The sequence below is a fragment of the Montipora capricornis genome, chromosome 1 (assembly GCF_036669925.1).
Source record: "Montipora capricornis isolate CH-2021 chromosome 1, ASM3666992v2, whole genome shotgun sequence".
In the NCBI taxonomy this organism is placed as follows: Eukaryota; Metazoa; Cnidaria; class Anthozoa; order Scleractinia; family Acroporidae; genus Montipora; species Montipora capricornis.
The window spans coordinates 45,012,829-45,037,828 of record NC_090883.1 but is presented as its reverse complement, the minus strand read 5'-3'; the positions used below and the strand labels follow the sequence as shown (position 1 = coordinate 45,037,828).

Below are 25,000 nucleotides of genomic sequence, written 5' to 3'. Positions count from 1 at the left end.
CTATCTTTGTCTTGACAAGTACGAAAAGTTAAACTTTATTTCTTTAGATAAGGACGGTACATAGGAGCCCATCACACTGGGCCTCGGAGTTAACCCTTTCTCGAGCAGAGTTATTAAAAAAAACGCCTCTCGAGGGGGTTTTGAGGTTAAAAGCCCAATCAAAACAAAGCCATGACAGTAATACTTTACTTCATATAATCCAACAAACACTTTCACTCTAATTAACCAATGAGGTGGCCTCTTTGAAATAAGAACGAAGAATGAAAAAACCTTGAACTCTGTGTCAGCAAATGAGAACCTCACCGGAGAATCGGTGCTTGGTCTTTCATCATTTGCAAATTGAGGGGACAGCCAACGACATCCATCTTGACGGGAATATTCACTGGTTCCAGGCCTTCTATCTGAAACCATGAAAATCAGAGGGCAATAGGTAAATTTCAAATAAAAATTATCCAGAAACCAAAATGGCCCCTATTAAGGGCCAATGGATCGAGCAATCTTGGGCATGCCAAAGACAACATCTCGTCTATTTCGCAAATCTCCAATTTAGTGTTGCAATATCTCAGTCACCTCGCCAGCACCTATATAACTATTTTATGTTTACCTTGCAAACCAGAAAGTCCCTGTACTCCCCCCACATATCACTGTAACCAGTTATTTCAATCACTTGATATCCGAATGGTAACAATTCGCCAGAAGCTGGACTCGGCACAAAGGCTGCACCTCTTCCGTCGCGCAAAATAGATCGACAGTAATCTGAAATACAAACACAAACAGCACCGTTAGTACTGAAGATCAGGTAGGAGATCCTGACTTCAAATTCTGGTCGGACCGACGCTTGACATCTTAAAACAGCTGAGAACACAGTGCTGCCTTTGTAATGACATCCGCCAATGGCCATGACTCTCTTTTTTTTTTTTTTTCAGGAAAGTAAAAAAAGCAAATGTTTTATTTATAGTGAAAGTGTAGTTTGCCATCAAGCTAGTTCACAGGCTCCCCACTTTTAGAAATCTAAACGAAACAATTCAAACTTAACAGAGTCATGATTAAGGACCCCAAACAGCAGAAGGCAACCAGTTGGCTGTTTACAAAATGGGGTTCGTAACCTAAAATTGCCTTTTGCCGATAACACACTCTGACCTGCATGAGCTTTCGTGGTGGTCTTGCTGATGGGATCGGCAATATTTGGAGTTCGACCCAATATTCGTCCCCTGCGGATAAATGACAAGAATTCAAGACCAATCGGTCACAAATTTGCATATTTCGTGGGTAAAAACAATTGGGAGCTTAAGCACGCGCGTTTTTAAGACGCGGACGGCAACTGGAAGAGAAAATTTCGCGTGCCAGGACAGTGATGTCTCCCAGATTTTTGTATTAATCATCTCTTAATGGAGAAAGATACATAGCAATGTAAATGCGGTTGTGAGAAAGCCAGTTATAAGGGAAAATAACTCACTTCCGGTTGCCGTCCGCGTCTCAAAAACGTGCGTGCTTAAGCTCCCTATTAGCTTTGCCATTTCAAACTTGAAATGGCTCTCTATTGGTAGTTTTAAAAAGCGGTATAAAGATCATCTCCTCAAAGGTCAGTCATAGTTTTGCATTCCCAACTAAATTTCAATCTGTAATTATACTATTATTGTTTTCTGACTTTTCTGTAATTAATTTTTAACGCAACATCTCCATTCCGTTTTCATAACACTTCTTGCCTTGTGAATTAGTTTAGTCTTAATTATTATTTGTCTCCTTCCTTCCATTCTTTAGTTGTAAGTAAGCAGCAGCCAACTCGAAAGCTTTGCTACTTTGGCTGTTGCACAACAACTCATAAACTGTGAGTACAACTATATACCTTCTATTATATTGTTTTTTATAGTTTCTTTTTCTTCTTCTTTTTTATTCTTCTTGAATAGTGTGAATAAACGTTGTTGTTGTTGTTGTTGTTGTTATTGCACGCTCTGCACATGCGCTTTTCACTTTTGACCATTTTTTTTTGTTCATATTCCTGTCAGCGTTTTCACAGACCGATTAATGAGTGTTTTCACTTACGTGATCAGTAACCTTGTTTTTCCACCGAAACAAAAGAAAACGTTTGAATGATAATTAAGCTCAATTCCCGGAGAATTAGTTGGGTACACTAACATGGCCGCCGTGCCATTGTGTAGGTACACCAACATGGCCGCTGTGACGTCAAGTGAAAGACACCATTAGGATCTAATGAGAGATCTTTTGTTTTCGTCCACCAGCATGGCGGCGATGACGTCACGTGAAAACCACCTATGGGAAGGGGCTCGAAGGAAGTGTATACAAAATGCTGGGTACTCACTGAACTTCAAATATCAACACAATGACCGTTTTCTAAACGACGACCACGAACACGAGAAGCGCCTCAAGTCATGCACAGAAAAGGCCATCACTGTCTTTCTGCTTTTGTCCTAGTGCCCTTAAAGCGCCTACAACCTCAAGAAATCCTCTACACTTGTCTAACACGAATTCATTGATCGAGGATCAAATTAAAACCATTTTTTCCACCTTTAGGAGCCTCTAAAACAGCGTCTTTGAAGGAGAGGTTTCATGAAGGGTAACCCTATCTGAGTGCTAGGGTTACCCTAGTGCTAGGGTAACCCTAGCTCCCTTGTAAGCGCTCTGCTAGGGACAACTCGCCTACCCGGGACAACTTTTTAGCGGTTTCCATTGTGTTTGCGATGCTAGCGGTTGCCAAGCACACAAAGTTGTCCCGTATGGTAGGGTAACCCTACCTGTGAAATTTTGCATGTAAACCCGGGCTATCTTTGACCCTCCTGCTAGGGTAACCCTAGCAGTAAGGTTACCCTACCTCCTTGTAAACAGGGCCTAACACTAGTGTTGACACTACTCTTGCGTCAACTCTCTGGTATTTTGAATCCCTCGGGGAACACTGAACAATAGAACTCGATTTAACACTTGTGTTTAACTCCCTAATGCGACCGCAACCAATGTTGTACCCAATTCATATCTCTCGGGGTTAAGATTCTTTGTGTATCGCATTTGCATGATAATATAGCATTCTCATTAATTTAAATGATATGGTAATACCTGAAACAAAACGTTTTATTTCCAAAGGGTTTGAAATCACGTCTCGAAATTCATTTCGTGATTTTCCTTAGCTTCGCCAAGTAATTAGTATAAACAACTTACGCCATTTTAATCAGAAGTTAAGGTAATGGGCCATTTCCGAGTTTCTGTTTGTCTCGGTTTCGAAGTGAGTCTTGGTACTCAACTATTGAAAGGGAATGATTTAATTTGCATAAGAATACGCACATTTGATTGGTTGTGCATCAGCACTCGCTTTGAAACTGCGGCATGCAGCAACTCGGAAAAGGCCAATTTGGGACAATTTCGTGAGCGCGTTTTACCACCGGATGCATTTAAAATCTCTTTGCTTTGCAATATGATTGGCTCGTTTGACAGTATGCGTCACTTGTGATTGGCTGAATGAATTACTTTTCATATTGTTTTGTGGCGTTCAGGTCAATTGAAACCCGACGACAAAGCCCAAGCTTAAGACATAAAGAATTTATAAAAATATCGATCATACCTCTTGCTTTGGGGTGCACCTGACAAAGAGAAGTGAAAAGAATAAAAGTAAAGAAACCAAAAGAGAAAAATAAACAAAAGCGTGAACGATGCGTTTGGACCACACGGCGCTTTGGTTATGCAGTGTGTTCCATTGGTGTTTTTGAGGTGCATTATCCAATGATGTGAGAATTAAGTTTAAGTCAAGAGAAAAACACGGCTGCAGATATCTAAACGCCCAGCCAGGCCATACGGCCACGGACGAGTATATTTCAGTCAAATTATATTAAAGAAATAAAAATTAAAGAATCATTGCATGTGCACCGGGAAATGTCTTATCGCCCAGTGTCAGTTTCGACCTTAAAGGTCCTTTCGAAACGTTCACAAAAATTGAGCGTGCTTCTCACTTCCATTTCTCAACATAAAGTGGTCCTGACTTAATAATCAAAGCACCCTAACCACATTCTTACCGTCTGGTGGCGTTGGTGGTTTCGCTGCTCGAAAGTAATTCAGTTCTACACTGAAGCGAGCTCGTATTGCTGAGGTGTTTGTCAGGACGAGGGTCGCGCGAGGACAACTGGCCAGCGGTACTGTTTCGAAATCGAGAAGAAGATCGCGGTCATCAAGTGAAGTTTCCTTGATTTCTTCAGGTCTGTCAGGAACAAAAACAAGGTATGTGGGATACAGAATTTCTATAACACATACTCTATGTGAATATACATTCAAATGCGCTCTGCGCAATGACTAATAGGAAAGAAAACACGAAAAACGAGTTGAAAAAAGGTCGAATTACCACCGTAAAAGATTGGATGGTCGACGTTTCGGGCGCTAGCCCTTTGTCAAAGCGAATTAAGCGCTAATCGCTGTTTAACTCCCCTATTGACGTAGCCTCACAGTTTGGCTAGAAAATAGCCGCTTCATTGATATTCAAAGGGAAAGAACGTGATAGCGGAGACAAGGGACGCTCTCAATTTAACAGAACTGACCAGCCAGACCGGGCATTTGGAAGGATTAACTCTACAACCCCTTCAAATTGACCCACTTCGAGGATGATACTTACTCCTCCAGAAAAATGTGAAGTATTATCATGCAAGTATTCCTTCAACTTGTTGCATTTTCTTCGCAAACTGACGAGTCTGGCTGGGCCACTTCTGGCAAAAGGAAAGCGCCCTCGGTTTGTGACTCTTGAAGAACAATGGGTCGGTTATTGAACGTCCCACGGGGTTTGCAGAAAAAGCGTTCCTCAAGGACGGGCTTTCTTACGACAAACCTCCACTCCAACCAAAGTTTGCAAGTTTTTTTGTTTTCAATCTCACGGGTCCCGCCATTTTGAATATTAAACAGTGAGCTCTTTCGGTTGCTACATTGTTATTTGAGTCTCAACAATGGGGAACCGTAAAAAATGACACTTATTCAAGATGGCGGCGCCCGCGAAATTTGAAAGTGAAAAATTCATTTCGTTTTCTCAAACGAACATTTGCTGGTAACACTTTTCAAGAAAGGTCAACAGGGCTTACCACACTTTAACCAATAACGGTCAAAGTGTTCTAATGGGAAACTACAACCGTCTGAACCTAAATTGATTTCGATTGAAATGGTTGATCTTAATAGAACACGACCTGGGTGTCTCATTGAAATCTGTAATTACCGCTTACCTCTCAAGATCGAATATCTTTGGAGTTTCGAACGTAACACCCAGTCCCTGGACATCAGCAGCGATTGAAAGCCACAATGGGTCCTGCATTCGCTCTACCTCACAGCAAGCGATTAAATCTCTGACGGGTCCCTGTAGCACAATTTGCTCAAGTTAAATGATTTCCGATGTGACAAAATATCTGAAGTTACAGGAGGGATTTTTGTCTAATTGACAAATATTTCACTAAAACGCGATAACCTGGGCTGCTAGAACAGGACGGTATAAATCTCCGAAACGAGGACTTAATAGTCACACCTCAAATTTATCAGGCCCGCTTTTCCGAGCTACCTTACGCTACATTTCACACGGTACCGTGCATTTAAAGGTTTCGTTCATGCGGAATCACGCTAAACGTGCGAAAACCGCCGTTTAAGAATTTGAACGCCAAAGTCGGGAAATAATTTTTAGCGGGCGCGCTGTGAGCATCTTGACGTCTAATTTTTTGCAGGGCATTGAATTTGTTCCTGGTAGTCCCTGGTTCAATATCCTGGCTGCACTTGTAAATAGCCAACTGATTGCCTCCGGCCAGTTGGGTTTCTTAAAGTTGTTCTGTTCAATGCTCGAAGATATTCTCTATCTCTATATCTCTTCGTGCCATAAGGCACGTAAGGCTTTGACATTCTCTTTCCATCCACTTCGGTTTCTCCTCCATGTTGTTTTTGGTCGACCTGGTCTCCTCCTCCCCTCTGGCCTCCACTCCAATGCTGTAACACAGTGCCCCTCTCTGTTCTTCCTCGATATATGCCCGATCCAATTCCATCTTCGGCGTCTGATCTCGTCACTCGTTCTGGTCACTCCTGTGGTCTCCTGGATTTGTTGGTGCGACTGATGGTCCGTGGCCATCTTATTCTCAGTATGCGTTTCATGCATTTGTATTGGAAAGCGTCCAGTTTCGTTGCTTCTGTTTTCGTGAGCTTCCAAGCTTCGCAGCCATACATCAAAACTGCTCTGCTCGAAAGATATTAGCTACTAGAAAATCTAAAAATCCGAGGGTAAATATTGATACTTATATCACACGGTTCTGTGCGAACAAAATGTCCCATCAATTTTTTCAACCGGTAGAAAATTCGTCTGGTACCGTGTGAATGTAGTCTTATCCAGCCCTGCCCAATATTTCATTAAGTTCAATGTTTAACGGGACAATAAGTTCTTAACATAGGTTGATAAATGAAAAGAAGCATTCCTCTAAGCCTCAGTGTCCCATGTACTTCAAAGTGTTGGAACAAAATCTCGGCAAGACAAATGACAAAACTAAGAGTCGAAACAGCGGCAGCATTCCCCTTACAGCAAGTAGTGGAGCCAACACTTTATAACATGTCTTCATCCTCATTTGTCATATCTTCATTTACTCTCGGATTAAAGAGTAGGTCAGTTGTTATGGCTAGTAACTCGGAGCATATCCCCTCCCCACAATGCTACAGTACGCAGGACAGCGGGAACTCCATGCCCCACCCTTTGAAAATATTGTTTGGCTTCTTTCAAGCCCCACAGGGTTATGAACATTGAAGGGTTTTGAGACACGGTCTTCGGATTATAGTCCTCGTAAGCGAAGACTAGAGCAACGCTCGTGTTACCTTTTTGTGGCCTGTAAATGTCAGCTTGATTGACATCTCTTTTCTCGGATCCAGGTACCCTTGATTGGGCTCAAACGTGAGAATATAGTCTCCTTCAAGCAACTGGTGATCAATGAAAACACACAAAAAATTAAAGATCAATGAGGAAGGCAATGGAATCTCTCATGGTTTCCGCTACCAGTTCGGAGATTGGATGTTAGAACTTTCATTAAAGTCGAACTCAACTGACTTCGTGCAACTCAAAATGATACGTAGAAATTCAATTCAATTCAAGTCCACAGGAGACCGTACTCGGCAACTGTTTATTCATGAAAACAATAACAGACGCACGTAAAGGCCTGTGGTTGAAAGAGTTGCAAGAAACACGGTTCACCTGTTTCCACTTAAAGTGAGCTCTAATCAGTGACTGATTGTAAAGGACCACTTCTCGGTTGACAGGGACAGCTAGATACACCTTCTCAATGTACATGTCGCAAGACAACAGACAAACCAGTGGCCTCTGTACCTCACAAAACACTGATAAGTAGCTACAGGGTAGAAAAAAAAAACAATCAATGCCAGATGGTAGGTGGGACATAATTGAGTTATAAGGGAGCTCAAGCAAAACCCTGAAAACATAACCTCGCATTATTGACATAAAAAACAACCATAAAGACAAATTATGCTTCGGTGTTGTCACGACGCCATAAGGGAGTTTCAGAAGCAACAACAACGGTACGAGCAGCACACGTTTTAGCACATATTTTTGCGGTACTTTGCATAACGACGTGAAATCACAAAATTTTGAGGTTTTGATATACATGAACCTTTCATTCTCACATGCCCAATTTATTTTTGGGATAGTTCGTCCGCGGCCATGGACTGCGTCCATCGCTCTTGTCCATCGGCCGCGTCCATCGACCACAACCATCAAAATACTGGTCGTATAATTTGTTTTTAGGATACGCCGCCCACATTAGGGAGCTTAAGCACGCGTGTTTTTGAGACGCGGACGGTAACCGGAAGGGAACATTTTGCGTCCCAGGACAGTGGTGTCCCCAAGAGTTTTATACTAATCATCTCTAAAAGAGAAAAGACACTTGGCGATATAAATGTAGCTGTCTGAAGACAAGTCAAAAGGGAAAACAGCTCACTTCCGGTTGCCGTCCGCGTCTTAAATACGCATGTGCTTAAGTTCCCTTATGCAACGATGACGGCGACCGCAACGAGAACGTCATCTCAAAATATAAATTCACGTTATTGTAATCATTTCGTGACTATTTTAACCTTTTTATATGACAAGGGTGTGGTAGTTCCTCAAAAATGATACTGGTCGGAACGGCGCTTAATTTAGAGGACAGAATGCAAATTTATCCTCGAGTGCCGACGTTTGTCACAAAACCTCAAATTTGGTGATTTCACGTTGTTGTTTTGCTGACGACGACAAAGAAATGGACAAAAGTGAAAAACGCACGTGTTGCGCGTGCAAAGCTATTGTTTTTCCCACTAAATATGCAAATTTGTGAAGTTCTTGTTGCCATCGCCGTTGTCGTTGCTTAAGGACGTTCGCGCCAAAATCTTCCTACGGTGAGATTTTCTTCAATTCTCGCATAGAATTAGGTCATAAAGTACTTACTCCAAAAATATAAAAAAAATTGGGGGTCACCGACTTCGTTTCGGAGAAAATGGCAGTGGAAAAATGCCTTAATTTCGATAAATCTGTCATAATAACGAAAGGTAGCCTCATCTGCTCATCCATCGAAAATCCTAAAAATAAACTGTTAGAGTGAAGGTTTCCGTGCATAAATTTTTAGGGGTGGAATTTTAAGATAATTTCATGCCGCTAGGGATGTCGTAAACAATAGAGTTCATCCTGGACGAGCGTTTTCGTAACCTCTATCCGTTGCAACCGCTACCGGAATTCGATAGCACGAGGAAAGAAAATTAAAAAAAAAGATAACTTCTTACGGTGACATCTTTCTCATTTTACCACATTTTGTCGATAGTAAGTACAGTAAGTGATTCATGATTAAAAAAATAGGGGTCACCGATGATCCAAGGGAGTAAAATCGATGTGATTTTACGAAGCTCTTGGAAAACTTCGTTTGTCACGTTTTTGCGTGACCTGTCGGGGAAGGACTGGAACCCAAGAGAGGATCGATCGTTGAAGGAATGAAAGGTTATTACCCCAAAACAAAGCTTTCTCGAGCATAGCAACGAAGTTTTAAGCGGTCGTCATCTTCATTTGGTTAGTGTTTTGTATAATATTTCCCCATTGCCGTCATGCTCGTCTTCTGGAGTGTGGTTTTTGTGAAATTCAATCGCTGGTTTTTTCCACGCAGGTCCGCACTATTCAAGCCGTCGAGGACGAAAATACTGCTCTATTTTCACGAAAGTAAAGGATAAGAACTTCAACAACATACCTTCATTTTGAACTTCAGTTCGTAGGGTCATAAAAACATTAAAAAAAGACACAGCCCCATTAAATTTACGCAACGGTTCGTCCTCGAGTTTTCCAAACTTTCAGCCACTACTCAGATCAGCAGCTACGTACCTTTTAAAGAGTTTTTCCATCCTCCCGCTCACTTCTCTATAACGCTTCATGATGATTCGGAAATAAATGTGCCATTTTCTTGCCAGCCTGGAATTTTTTCCCCAGCATTTTTGTCGCCATGTTATCTTAACTAATGCTTGAACAATATTTATGAAAGTCAAGTAGACTAGTGCACGACTGATAAAAACAACGCCAACATCAGTCGTGCAGTAGTCTACTTGACTTTCCTAAATATTTTTAATCACTTTTGACTGATCACGATCTTTTCTTATCTAACGCTGTGCAAGACTTATCGTCCACGGTTTCTGCAAAGGTTTTCAAGCCTCAACTTCACTAATGCTCGAAGTAATGCGTGACATATTACAGTCGCGTTACCTGCGCATTTACGTTGCGCACAAACAATTAGCGCGAACGTCCTTAAGCTCCCTATTATACGACCTGAACGAGATGGAGTAATGAGGAAAGACTTACGATAGTGCAAAGTTCATAATTTGACGCGACGAGTACCGCCGTAGTTCCTAAAATACCTATTATCAAGCTCAAAGATGATAACAGTTGTCGTCAGAAAATCGCGGAAAATTGAAACACTAGATAACTTATGCAATGACATGTAAATTGCTTTGCTCGGATAGAATCTGATTGGACATGAAGAGAAAAATTCCAACTAGCAGCATTTCGTACACACTTTATAATAACGACGACGGGTACGAGAACGTCACAAAACAATAGGAGTTTAATGAGCAAACACAACGGCTCTGCTCGTCCCGTGGCGATATTTCAGTGGAAGACGTTTTAAGGCCATGAAATTCTGCAATGTTTTTTTGTTTTCATCTGCTAAAGATAAAATAAACATCTTTTCGGGTTCGAAAAGCTTTTGGGCTTTTCACAAAATGGTCTCCCGTGGCTCGTTTCATAAAAATCCCAAAAACTCTTCTATTGCTGCTACCTCGACCGCGTCCACGAACCGCGACCGTGGACCACGACCATCGACCGCGACCATCACCCGCATCCATCGAAAGCGTCCAACGAAATACAGGTGAGGAAAGATTGCAAAGAGCCTGAAAAAAAAGTAGTAGAGAGAAAAATCAATTCTATACCTTGTTTTACCATTCTTCACACTGCACTGCAGCGTGGTTCTCACTCTTCGCGGGGCATCAGATGCTTTAAATAATACTTCAACTTGCTTAGTCTCTTGCGGACCAAGCACTCCGCAATCTGGAGTGAATGTAAACTCAGAGCGGGATGCAACATCCTCTGGCTGCTGGGAAATAAAACAAAGTGAATACTTTCAACTACAGCTGCTCGAGTCAACACAAGTTAGATCCTTGAGCTGCCAATAGCTCATTTCCGAGTTGCTGTTTGCCTCAGTTTCAAAGCGATTCCTGGTGCACAACCATTCAAATGGGAATGAGTAGTGTATATATCACGCAAATCAAAGTCATTATCATTTGAAAGGTTGAGCACCAAGACTCGTTTAGAACCAGAGGCAAACAGCAACTCGGAAATGGCCTGGTACATACCACAAACCAGCAGCCCAATTATTTTCTACGCCAATATAGCAAAGGATACTGCGGACATTTTATAAATACTCTAGACATAATTTATTTTGTTCTGCTTGGTTTCGAGCTTCGATTGTTGTAAATTCTTCACTTAGCCTGTTCCAGGCTCTCAGTGGGGGCTTGGGTCGCCTCGACCTCGCGGGAAGGAGTGGAAACAGGGGGTAAGAGAGCACTCAAGATCCGGTCTTTCCCCAGTCTTCGCCCTGTTACTTCCTCGCGCTCTCTTTTCAAGAAACTAGCTACTCAAATTACTGAGATCGTCTTTCTCGTATCAAAAAGCAAATATAACTTTCGGTCGAAGTAAGTTGCAATGGCGACCTGATCATGTTGTGTTTGAATTGCAATCTGACCTTTGGCTGCTCTACAATATCAACAGCAACAAAAAAGTGGCGGAAGGATATGGAGCCGCAGTTGACTTAGCCTCTGGACTTGGCTTTAAACTCGTCTCGTTTCAAGGGCGAGTCCAAAGGCCAAAACCGTGTCTTTCTATCCAGGGTCAGAAGACAAACCTCAAGGCACTCCACGCATTCCTTCAGGCTCCACTCCGCTGGAATACTGGAGATGTTCTTTAGGGTGATGTGATCTCTTGCATGTTCCTCCCGGAAGCGAACGAGATCAAAATTCAGGTCTGGACGTGTGAAAACAACTTCTGGTCCCTAGAAAAATTTAAACATTTAAAAACAAAAGTTTTATGCAGAGAGCCGCCGAATATAAACGGGGAATAAAGAGAAGTATTTATAAATGGTGATTCGGAGATCCTAGAGAAAAACCCAGGAGCTATTACCTTCCGGTTACTAGCTCACATTCTTTACCACTGAACTATGGAAGCTATCTTGGAAGCGAGGCCATTAATTTGGGAGAATCCAAGATTGAATTTATGATCTCAGTTCACACGGGAAACTTCGTTCCCAAAGAAACGAAGAATCCGAAAACGGATTTTTCTGGCGCGACAGCCCACTTTCAGCCGGTTATGATTAATGTAATTTGGGTGATTCAAATAGGTCCATTGCATGACCGTGTCACTTGACCTTGTCAATCATAAAAAGTCGTCGTGGTATAAGGTAGATGCCAGAAATGGAAAGAGCGAGGTGAAATTAGTTAGAATGTCAACTTTGAAGCCACTGACGTTTAAATGATAAAGAGCGATATAGACCTCTTTCACAATGGCGACGAGCAAATTTCAAAAGAATTTCTGTTTCAAAACGAGGGCGGTAGGTCTAATTAACATAAATACAAAAGAATGTAAATGCGGTCGCTATTTGTGAAAGTAGTCTATAGACCGTATTCATAAATAGCGGCTAAGTAATTATTCTTTTGTCTTTATGCTAATCATCCTAAGTAGCCTCGTAAACAGGAGCAAAATTCAAAAGAATTTTTGTTTTAAAGTGAGGCTAGTTAGTTGGCACAAAGACAAAAGAATAATTTCATGACCGCCATTTATGAATACGGCCTATGACCTGAAAAAACCACCACCAAGAAAAATATCTTTTTATCCCCATAAATACAAAGAACTATTATACAACCTGAGTGGAAGTGATCTTGAGGGTGTACTCGCTTTATCAGTCACTATATCAGTTTTACAATTTTAGTCCTAGCACTATGGCAAGACAATTGTCACTAGAACTTAGGGTGCGTTTCTTTGGGAAATCCAAATCCTGATTCTTGTACCCAAAAGCGGATTTTGCGTTTCCTTACTAAAATCCGAAAGTGGATTGTTGATCCGAAGAATCTACTTTCCGAATGGATTCATTAGATCAGATCTGAATCCCGATGATCCGTGCGTTTCTTTGTGAGACCGACCCGCAAAAACTACGTTTGGCCAGCGGTAGTCTTGTGAAAGCACAAATTCCCGCCATTTGCGTGAATCATGTCAAAGCAGTCAAGGTGAGTTTTGAGTGCTATTATTTCCTTCAAGGTACCCGATATTTATAAAAAGTAGGAAATTTTTGTCAACTTCAATACGCTCTTTGCATGACCTTGGCATGTGACCTTGTCAATCATGAAAAAGTGACCGTGGTACAGAATAGATGCCAGAAACGATCGAGTTTCGACAACCTAGGCGGAAGCCCTCTTTAGATACGACTTCCTACGCATATATACTAACTTAATTCACCACTTTCCTCAGGGGCTTTTCGAAGACAAGGATTCTAACTGGCGAGGACAGACTAGTGGACTATTTTACAAGCGCAGCTGAGAAGTTGAATAATGCTATCCACAACAACTTCAGCTCGTGGTCACCGCAGGACCAGAAACCGAAAACAAATCAGCCACCCTGCCTCCGCCGAGGTGTCATTCCTGTATTCGAACTATTCTCAAGAATGCACTTCTTCTTCTCACCTCAAATGTAGCTTCGACATGAACATATACTGGAGCAGAAGAATGTTTCAAGTCACACGGGATGGTTTCTTTGATCTGTCCCGGTTTATGTATCGTCATAACCAGCTCCAAATCTAATTCCTGGCCCGCTTCTGGTAAGCAAAATTGTGATTCTTGTTAAAGGGTTGTTTTCAATTGTGCGTCGAAAGTAATAACGCAATCGATATGCTTCGTAATGAGCTTAAACGTTTCGCGCCACCGTTCAACCAGCTTCATCTGAACGTGTGTATTTTCCCGCGCTCTAGGCAAGTTACACCAAATTGGTTTAAATTCTTATTGATAAAGGTCGGATTACCACCGTGAACGAGCGATTTGGAAAGATGACGTTTCGAGCGTTAGCGCTTCGTCAGAGCAAATAGAGGAATTGTGGGCGTTGTTGGTTTTAATGCGGGTGTGGAAGAGTTTTGCCATGGGTGGAAATATGGAAATACGGCTTTCTATGTTCCCGTGGTGTACACAGCACAGCACGGGAACACAGAAAGCAACAAGAATCTGGAAAAAAAGTTCATTTTTCAACTAGGTACACTCTATCCTCACAGAATCAATGAAAGCCTCTCATTCCGTTAATTTATTCACAAATTCATGTTACCATATTTTTACCAATGGCAAAGCTCCTCCACACCCTCATAAAACCAAAAACATCCACAATTCTTCTATTCGCTCTGACGAAGGGCTAACACTCGAGACGTCAGCTTTCCAAATCGTTCACGGTAGTCATTCTACCTTTATCAACACTTTTGATAAAATCAAATTTCCTGTTTCACTCTTCCACCGACACAGCACCACAGTTTACTAGAAATTTGTTAAATTCTTATTAGTTCATGGCACTGTTTTCGTACGTTGATTACTGAAATAATACCTGAGCCCATGACCAGAACTGTAAAACTTCGACATACTTGTTCCACGCCGTTTAAACAGACAAAGTAGTTTCAAAATGGATTTTCTAGCGAAAGTAGACCTTTCCAGTCAAGCACAAGCTTTATGCATGTATTCAAATAGGAGACTCCAGTATATTCTCTGTTTCATATACAGTAAAAACTCCCATATACGAAGCTAGAATTTTCGAGGTCAGACTGAACAGGTTCTTATATTTTAGGGTAGTTTTACAAAATTCAGGCTGATTATGTTCTTGTTTTTCAGAGTTTCTCGTAGTGTAACCATTGGCAGAAATATTATACTACTAGTACATAATGGTTTAGCACTTGTATTTTAAATCGTCTACATTGCACTGTAGCTTTATGGAAAACATATTTCTAGTGAAAATCCAAACAAATGTAAATCAAAGAAAACATATACACAATAACTTTTTGTCCGAAGTTTCTCAGACAATTAAAATCCAGAATTTTGAGCATCAAAATTCTTTGCCAGGCTGAACCGGTTCTTATATTTTTGGGTATTTAAATTCCAATTTTTAGCCTGTTCGGTTCTTAAATCACTAGGTTCTTATATGCAGGTTTTTACTGTATACACACATCTTCTACGGGTTTTATCAGAACTCACAAAGTGACCAGCGCCCAAATGCCTTTGCTTAGCAAAGTTTTTAGGAATATGAAACCTCTCTAATTTGAAAATAACCAAATGTTGACTTTGGGATTCAAATTTTGAGTGATTCGATGCACCTAACCTGAGACAAAACGAAGACACAACAAAAAATCATTGATGTATTTGTTTCGTCTAGCAAGGAGATCAGAGATCAGAACAGGTGAACGACGCATAAGATTGAAGACAGCATTAAAATAGCTTTTTGGCATTTTGAAAGTACCTATGATTGCCGATTGTGGTTCAACTGATATCAGCCTTGAGGCTTCTTCAATTTTTCGCCAAGAAACAACTGCTTTCGACATGCTGTTGTTAGACATCTGAAACAAAAGAGAGTAAACGACATAAAATTAATAAATACTACAAAACAACACAGCAAATCACATTCACATCGTATTTCGACCGCGCGCTATTGTCAACGGAAGAACCTGCTTCCAGGCAATGTGGTTTTAGAAAAGGCCACTCCACTACATTAGCTTTAACTGACTTGTACGACAAAATTTCCTCCTCTACTGATCGTTCCGAATTTTCCATAGGTGTTTTTCTGGAGCTCTCCGAAGCCTTCGCCTTCGACTCTGTTGATAATAGCATTCCTTTGGACAAACTAAAACATTATGGGATTCGTGGGTCGGCGTTACAATGCCGCGGTTAAAAGTTATCTCACTAACAGGTTACAATCTGTTCAATTTAATGGTCACTCTTCTTCTCGCCATAACATATTATGCATATGTGGGGTCCCAGAAGGTTCAATTCTTGGTCCTTCATTTTTATTTATTCATTATAACGCCCTAATTAAGTAAAGTATCAGAACTTCTTGATTTAGTGCTATTTGCAGATGACACCAACCTATTTGCTTCTCATACTGAAGACCCTAGTATTTTAGTTAATATCTTAAATACTGACCTTGAACATTTATCGGAGTGGTTTTAAAGCTAATAAACTTTCTCTTAATTCAGGCGCGGTGGCCTCATCGTTAGTGCGCTCGACTCCGGATCGAGTGGTCCGGGTTTGGGGCCTGGCCGGGAACAGTGTGTTGTGTTCTTGGGCAAGACACTTTACTCTCACGGTGCCTCTCTCCACCCAGCTGTACAAATGGGTACTGGCGTAATGCTGGGGGTAACGCTGCGATGGACTAGCATCCCATCCAGGAGGGAGTATAAATACTCCTAGATGCTTTATGCTACTGAAACCGGAGATAAGCGCCGGCCTGATGGGCCTTCTGGCTCGTAAGCAGTGACTTAATTCAAACAAAACAAATTTAATGTTTTTTTTAAACCTAGGAAGAAAATTGAATAATTAAACTTATAAGGTCATATTAACAATCAGCAAACTGAACAAGTTAACGAGACAGTTTTTCTTGGTGTCGCGTTCTCGATCAAAATCTGAACTGGAAAGCCCACATTTCACATATGCAAGTGGCAAACAATATTTCAAAATCTATTGGAATAATCTATAAATCTAGTTTTATTCTTTCTAAATTTGCCCTGAAACGTTTGCACTGTTCCACGATCTATCCTTATTTCGTTTACTGCAACATTGTATGGGTTTTCATACATCTAAAACAAAGCAACTCAATTTAAATTTTCTTCGTTTTAGATGTCCCAGTGTGCAATTTGCTCACCAGTATGGCGGTGTTTGTACCACGTGATCGCCAGCTGCAAAGAGCCTATTGTATAAAAATCTGCTATTGATGCTCCTTCAGATCCCATATTTAGAGATCATCACATGTTAAAATTTCATGATATTCGCTTATTTGAATTAGGTAAATTCATGCCACTTCTTCCTAACAGTTTTAAAATACTTTCTGTTTCAATAACGAGATCCATAACTACAATAGTACAAGAAGTGCTGACGCTTTTAGATTGCCCTTATGTAGAACTAACACTAGACAATTCTCCGTAAGTTGTCAGGGACCTGAGTATTTTAATTCATTAGACAAGGATGTTTGCAACTCAATTTTCCGTTATTCGTTTGAAATCAATTTGAAAAGATACATCACTAGCAACTATTAGTTGAGTGAATTTATTTATTGCCCGTTATCATATTTGACTACATTTTTTTGTAATTGAAAAAATATATTTAATTAACAACTATTAGTTGTGTGAATCACAATTGTATCGTTTCCAATATTTGCTGTACTTTTAGTCTATATTAGCATATACATTTATACTGTTTTGTCATTCATGTATCATACTTTCGTTCGCTCCTTTCGGAATTTTTTGAAATGAAAGCGCGCGCGGGGCCGTACGGGCCATATGATCATTTATAATATTTTATGATTGAACTGTAATCGGGGAAGCCTTACTCTGTAGACCGAATGCATAAAAAGACTCGTTTGCTTGGACAAAATACAAAAGAAATGTTGCTTGAGAGCAAGGCTAGTGAGTCTAATTAGCACATAAACAAAAGAATATTTTTTTGGCCGCCCTTTATGCATTCGGTCTATTAGCCTCGTGGTTTCTATCAAGGCTTCCCCGCCACTTGATTTCCTTCTACCGTTTTTTTTTTTGCTTTGTAAACTTGTGTGTAGTGTGGCAAAAAATAAATAAATGAATAACTAAGCCTCCCCTTGCTGTGTGACTCTGACATAATCAGATGCTCAAACTGACCTTTAATGGAAATCTGTACTGGACACCGATTTTAAGTGTTCCTGGACACACAACCAATGGCGGAGACACACAGACATCAAATGGCTAAAAAACGAAAAGAAAGTGGAAATCACAACTGCAACGACACACCCGACGTGATATCGCTTCAGACGTTTTAACCACTACTGCATCTACTATGCGTGAATGCGAGCAGTAACGCACGTCAGGATTCAAAATCTCTCAAAACGAACAATTCCGTTTTGGGCAAGGGTTCTCTCTACAGTGATGAATAAAGAGATTTAAAGAAATTGTTGGGTGTGACGATATCACTTCCCCGTCATCCCAAAGGAAAATCACGCAAAGCATTGTGGTACCAGTTGGCTCAGTTGCCCGACCATCGAGCTACCGAGCGGGAGGTTACAGGTTGAAGCCCGCGGGGAGGATTTTTCTTATGAAGGGGCAGGAAATTTCGTTTTGAATTAAACCCTCAAAAGAGACCAATATGGGCGTAACCCAGGCTTTTTTTGACCCCTAAAAAACACATTGAATAAATATGTACATATTATTTCTTCACGTGCAGCCCTAAACGAGGCATTCACAGCCACATATAATGGAGTTTTGCCCAGAACACTCTAAGTGAGACAAAATCCGAAATTTACACCCTAAGCGAGACGACAAGCATCCCCACCCCTCCGCCCCTTTCCTATACGAGTCCCCCCCCCCCCCCTCTCCCCCCACCTGGACCTGAAGACCTTCTAAGTCGACAACAAGCCTTAAAAAGATCACCAAAAGCTGTGTTTTACCTTACTGACAGCTTTCATTGCTATTTCCACGGCAGTGACCTCTCGTACATTCCCACTGGAAATACCGGCTGCATCATGAATAGGGATTTCCTCCAAAATTAGATGTCCAACGCTGTGGAAACTGCCGATCTGGGGATACAAGAAAGGAACAACATGACTGTCACAAGCTGCATCAGCTAAAAATAAATAAAGGTAATCGCATGGGGCTGAGTAAAATTAAGGATTAATTTCACGCGTATTTGCAGAAATTGCCCGAGTTGCACAGCGACGAGGGAAAATACAGGCAATATTAATCCTTGAATTTACGAGGAACTTGCGATTACTTGTTTATAATATAAAAGGCAAAATTGTCTTTCATGACGAAGGTCAAAAAAGCACGCTGTTCCGCAGTTTCTTAGGAAGCCATTTCAGTGTTCAGTTAGCGTCAATGAACTGTAAAACGCATGAATCAGCTGATTAAAATTTTATTTTTGTACAATAACGCTAAAGCAATGAAACTAGCCCTGCTAAACAACAGTAACTACATGAAGAAAAAAATGAAAACAGTTTTGCCCGAGGCAATTACCAAAATTAAGGAAAAATGCCCTCTGTCTCAGCCAATCATCATTTAGCAACTTTGCTCTCTATGCCATAAGGCAAAAAATACTGACACGCGAATTGCAAGTTCAAACTAATGATAGAACGATCTTGCCAGACAAAAGAATAAAAAAGGGTAAAATCCAGGCTTGAATGGAACACGAAAGCAATGAACATCGATCCATCAGGAGTGTTTTGAATGTGACAAGTTAGTGCCAGCCAACTAGGGAAATTATAACCGATACAAATCATAGCATAATGCCTTCTAAGGACACAACTCCATCACGAAGATAAAATCATGGTGAGTAATCCTACTTTTACCGTAATTCGTTTTTTTTCACATGATATTATTTCAGTTCCTTGGCAACAGGAAAAGGGAAAACTAGAAAGAAATTCAAAATCCCAGGCAGTTGATGAGCTACCAGAATTCGAAGATGGTTCATCGCATCAGATCATCATCTTTAGAGATACTCGAGTTTGTCATTGCCGTCGTGAGACAAGACCTTTTAGAGTGCATATCCATTTATTATGTCAGAGTAAGGGAAGGAGCTTTCTCAGTAAATGATTTATACTACTTAAAGTTTATGAGGGATGGCTCGACCAAGAATCTAATTGCAAAGTGCCACTCCACTGACGGCTGCCCACCTACGGGAGATAGTAAGCTTTGGCGGCACTAACCTCTGTTGGGGCAGACTCTAGCATGAAGTTAACTGATTGATGCGGTGGTAAAGTGCCCATATTTGGTGCGATTGCGAACACTCCGCGATCCTCTACAGTCCGTGAAGCTTGAGAAGATGGCAACGACTGCACAGGAAACCCAGGAGAAACAGGACATCTAAAAAAAGGCTTGAGCATTTTCCAGCGGAATGGGAGAGCAACATTCCTTTAAAAAAAAATTACAACAATTTTTTGGGACTCATCTCTAATTGTTCATTACAGCAAGAGAGCAAAAGTAAATTATACAAATTGAGGGGTCTCGTGGTGTTCATTTCTTGAAATGAAGGACAAATGGTCAGAAAACAAAACTCACGTTGTATTTTTTATAACCAGGGTCTTCTCTATGGTCGTCTCTGGGTTCTGTGACTGGAATCGCACCAGATATTTGGCTGACACATCTCGCATTTCGCCGATATCTGACTCGCTGAATCCACCAGATATCGAGTCCAGCTCAACTCCAGCCATTTGACCGGTGCCTGGGATTCAAAGGAAACAAGTTCTAGAATCGTCCACATGGCTCGGAACTACATAGTAAAGGAAATTTTCGCAGAAAGTGTTTGGATTTTGTCGAAGGTTTTTAATTGCGATTGCCCATAGCCACGGTAGTCCATATTTGGTATTCTTTAATTTGTAGTTGCCCAATAAACAGAGCTCAGGCGAGGCAGTTACAAATGGGCTTAATTATACGGGCAGGGGGGGAATGAGATGTGGACTATCTTACCTTCAATTGTGAATTCCTTAACGTGGCAGTTGTCGCAAACAAACACCACTTCCTCTTTGAAGAACTTGGCTGACGAGGGACAAAACGTGATCTAAACACAGAGGATTCTCCAGTTAGAACCAACCCAAATTTGTTTCCAAGTGATCTCGATAAAGTACATTTTTTTAAAATTCATTATCAGTAATTTACTATCGCCTTCATCACTATCGGGAGAATCCCACATTTCAACGATTTGACTCCAAGCAGTATTAACCTCTTCCTAACCGTACGCGAGGGCCGTACTGGCCAATATTGGCACAACGTACTAGCAGTACGTACGTACAAATACGACCGAGGGCCAGTATTCCTCAGTACGGTCCCGGGCAATTGAGGTTAGTAAGCTGTTTATTATATGGCATCGTTTTTGAGTGATCGGACACCCCTCCGCTTGGTGAATGTTCGTAATCTTCGTCTTCCATCAGCGGACTTTGAACGGTAACCTTTTACATTTAAAACTAAACTGCGCTTGCTATAATTGTACTGTCGCGATGACTATATCAAATTCCGCCTTTTAAAACTCTTCGTGGTTCGCACAAGTTTCCCGGGAGAGAGAAAATATACGGGAACGGAACGTTTCCATGGTAATGGTCCGTATCGTAAAATCTCGACAGAAAACCAGTCAATTAGAGTGCTTCATTTAGCGTGAGAATTGATTGCCATATAACAAAGCGGGATAATTGTCTCCTGAGCCTGGTTTAATAAATTGCCTAGCTCCCAAGAGTTTTCTGAGGCTCAGAGATCGATCATCAAACCTAGTGATAGCAAGGTCACTTAAGTTCGTCTCCTGTTTGGAAACCCTCAATTTTCACATTCATGGGTCATCATCGAAAAAATATATCCATTCGGGACACAAAGCAACAATTTACTGGTTATCTGTGCAAATTTGAAACGAACACAACTCCTGGAGCGGTTTTCAAATTATTGTATACTGTGCGTAGTGGTTGGCTTTCAAATGTCTCGTCACACTGTACTTTTTTATACACTCAGAAGCAAAATTTGCCCTCGCTAAATGAAGTATTTGATCTGTGATGATTGATTCAATTCATCGTTTTCATCGCTTGTGATTGTCCAAGGCTAGAACCTTCTAAAATCATGCGATACCTCACTATGCGATGAAATGAAACAGGGTATTCTATGATAAAAATAACTGATACAACTGCACATTAACCTGTATCGTTGTGGCTTCACCAGCTCCGAGCTTGAACATGGCCGGCTTGAGTTCGAATGGATCAGCAACAATGGAGCCAGGGTTTTCCAGAGTCCACTAAAACAACAAATTTAGCCACTCGTTTAAATACAAAACTGACCGTCAGCCAGAGGAAATCCCCAAGTCACATAACAGAAAAGGAGGCTTCACTTTCATTAACTTCACGATTGTTTTAAGATTCAGAAGTAGATGACAAGCAGTAAGTGAGAACTTAAATATTCGCCTACACCCTTGCCTGCTTGTTTGAGATGGCTGGTCATCTAGCGTGACAAATCCGGCCACCCAAAATAAACCTGATTTCTCACCCGATAAAAACTCAGATTACCCACTGCAACGGCGAATGCTTCGAGGATGTATGGTTGAAGGTTTCGAAAGCTGCGATATTTGCGTGCATATTTGAAGAGCCATAAATCCTTATGTATCTCCACAAAGGAAACGTTTCAGGGAATAAGCATTTGCGCTTATTTTTTTCTCGTCTGGGAAAACATGTTAAAATGCGCATCAGAAAGATTGTTTCTTTTTTTTTTGCACTTTTTAGAAAAAGGCCTCGGGAGCCATTGTTTTGGGTTTTGAAAGACAAAAATAAGAGAGAGACCAGGACAGGGGACATGGCTAGGATTTTTGAATTTCACCCTTGTTCTTTTTGGGGCCGATGTTGGTTTTTCTTAATGTCCTTGAGTACCTGACACAGAGATGTTGCTAAGCGCCGGCTGCCGGTGAAAATCGCCGCTTGAGAAAGGGGAGATCGCCAGAAGAATTTTGGCTGTCGATTAAAGCGACTGAGAAGATTGCAAATTACTCTCTACAAAGTGTAAAAGTCATTCGATGTGTTAACGAAAAAAATTGAATATCTGCCTGTCTTTGGAATTATCGCTATAATTTATCGATACTGGAAATACTTTTGTGCGTGTCTTCTCTTTCCCTGTATTCACCATCTTGAAGAATGCCGGGTGTTGCGAGACACTGGGAACAATCTTGTTACCAGGTCCCTTTGATGCTCAGAGCACGAACTCACCGCCTCAATAGAACCTTCAACCAGATGAATTTATTCTCAGCTACACCCCTGCTGACATCATATGAACCCATCGGAATGTAACAATTTGGTAATGTGAATTGGTACTTTACGTGAACCGTCACGATTCCTTGTGATTGAGCATCCCTAATGCAAATACAAAAAATACTCTAATACAAAAATACTATTTTGTTCCTAGAACGGTTTTCAAATGAGTGTCGTAAAACCAAAACCAAAGTAATTACTTTGGCCAACCAAAAGGACGGATACAAACCAGTAAACCAATCAAAACTCAAAGTAATTACACGTAGCCGACACAAAGAGCGGGAAAATGTGCACGCGCGAGCCACAATTGGTTTTGGTTTCACTTCTGATTGGTTGAAAAAGTGGCGCGAGAACTTTGAACCAATCACTGAGTGAAGTAATGCAAAACCAAAGTAATTCGCTAACTACTTTCGACACTCAATTGAAAACCACTCCATTTTGTCAAACAATAACTTAAATGAGATTCACATATCCAAAGGGCTGAAGTGGGCAACTCGGTTTGCTCCATGTGACAATAGCTATTATCATATTGATCCAGCGAATGTTTGGCTGATAGAGACAACTACTTTGCTTACTTTCATAAAGCGCTGTATGAGATCTCACATTTTCGGATAAACTCTCTCACTAATTACCTGAAAGGTCGTCGATGGCCAACTCGATTTTCTCAAAACGCAAAACTGTCCGTCCCCTCCAGTGTTTTCACAAGTCAGTTGCACAATTTTCCTTCCTCCCACCAAAGCGTGACCGCAATCAAGCACAGAGGACACTATGAAAATTCAAAAGGTGACAAAGTCACTCATGTCCACAAACGCACGTAATTACATGCACACCCAATTTTGATTGAGCGGTTTTCAATTGAGTGTCGTAAAACCAAAACCAAAGTAATTACTTTGGCCAATCAAAAAGGACGGAGACAATCCGGGAAACCAATCAAAACTCGAAGTAATTACACATAGCCGACACAAAGCGCGGGAAAATGTGCACGCGCGGGCCACGATAGGTTTTGATTTCACTTTTGATTGGTTGAAAAGTGGCCCGAGAACTTTGGACCAATCACTGGGTGAAGTAATGCAAAACCAAAGCAATTCACTGATTACTTTCGACACTCAATTGAAAATCGCTCTATCCAAAACAAAGTATCCCTTTTAAGTCTAAGCATCTGCTACTTTAATTTTACTTTAACTGCTAGATTTAATACCTCTGTGCGTCTTGCGCGGCAGATAAAAAAGCGAAATTTTGAGGTAAGAATTGTCAAACGTGTTTCCTATTTTTTTTGTGAGGAGATCAATATTGTTGCCTGAAAATAATTGAGTTTAGGTACACTTTATTCTTTCTACTCACAAGATAACACAGGCGGTGGCCTTCTCGCCTGAATTGGAATCACCATTGGAGGGTCCACTTGTGTTTTTACCTAATGATGTACAAAATATTTTCTTTGATTACAACCAATCAACTTAGCCTAAAGTTCCTGAAATTGTTCGTGCGCACAGGGTTCGACCATTGCATGCACATGTAAATTACAATGGATTACTCCGTGTAGCTTTAGAGCTGAAAACCAACACTTTTCTCAAAGTGTGTTAACCTCATATATCTTTCTTTGCTAAGACAAATCTCTTGGCCTACATAAAACATACTTTGAGGAGTCACCACGAAATTTCGCCTTAAATGAGTGGATGGCCTATCTAGAAATGGTGATTAAAACAGCTTTATACAGCGACAATACTCTCAAAAAACTAGAATGTGGAGCAGTTTGTGACGTCATCACAGACACAGTTTCATGCCTCTCCTTCGCTCGGCCAAGGACAAGTTTGTCAACTTTACGCAACATGCGCGTTTTCCTTAACAAGCGAAAAGCGAAAAGGCAAGGAGTTAATTAATTAACATTAAATTAAATTAACGTAAATTAAACGTTTCGTGGTAACGGTGGCAAGACATGACTTCTGGAAAACAATAATTTTGACATTACGAGCACTTTCACAACGATTGTACAACCAAAGCTTACTTAGTATAAGAATAGCATTTTCCCTGTTAAAAAGGGAATTGTGGGATTTTACCTGTGCTCATACAATACATGCACGGAGCTCTTAAAGGCTAGTTTTAGGAGTTGGGAAAATCCAAGGAGATCGGGGATTTCACTGTTGTCCGACGATCCCAGATTTGTCAACTCACGAAAACTAGAAAGTATAGACATCCCCGATTGTCTGGGATAATCACAGACATATCGAGAAGTTCAGGAATGCTCCTATGCTGCATGCCGACCCATCTAAGATCTCTTTGAGGGCAAGACTGAATTAGATAAGAGTGTTCATCTACCACTTTGCGGTCTCACAAATGGATTTATTTTTACGTACACTTTGCGCGCGAAACAAACAAAGGGCTGCCAATTTTAACGAATCAAAAGAAGCCATGTTACGCGTGACTGCTTCTCCCATGTTTTTTCAGGGAAATGACAACTGATTTTCGCGG

General features: G+C 41.0%; 1 protein-coding gene across 1 annotated transcript in view; it reads right to left on the bottom strand.

Annotated features, from left to right (window-relative positions):
- LOC138046313 (deleted in lung and esophageal cancer protein 1-like) overlaps positions 1 to 25,000 on the bottom strand; it is a 43,669-nt gene that overhangs the window by 7,187 nt on the left and 11,482 nt on the right. The window contains 20 exon segments of the mRNA XM_068892979.1: positions 304 to 401; positions 605 to 756; positions 1,141 to 1,211; positions 3,572 to 3,590; positions 4,020 to 4,201; positions 5,205 to 5,335; positions 6,820 to 6,921; positions 7,193 to 7,346; positions 10,450 to 10,613; positions 11,421 to 11,567; positions 13,249 to 13,379; positions 15,050 to 15,146; positions 17,436 to 17,519; positions 18,218 to 18,346; positions 19,472 to 19,676; positions 19,824 to 19,986; positions 20,232 to 20,322; positions 21,439 to 21,534; positions 23,167 to 23,300; positions 23,876 to 23,945. Of these exon segments, the coding sequence (XP_068749080.1) occupies positions 304 to 401; positions 605 to 756; positions 1,141 to 1,211; positions 3,572 to 3,590; positions 4,020 to 4,201; positions 5,205 to 5,335; positions 6,820 to 6,921; positions 7,193 to 7,346; positions 10,450 to 10,613; positions 11,421 to 11,567; positions 13,249 to 13,379; positions 15,050 to 15,146; positions 17,436 to 17,519; positions 18,218 to 18,346; positions 19,472 to 19,676; positions 19,824 to 19,986; positions 20,232 to 20,322; positions 21,439 to 21,534; positions 23,167 to 23,300; positions 23,876 to 23,945 (2,420 nt within the window).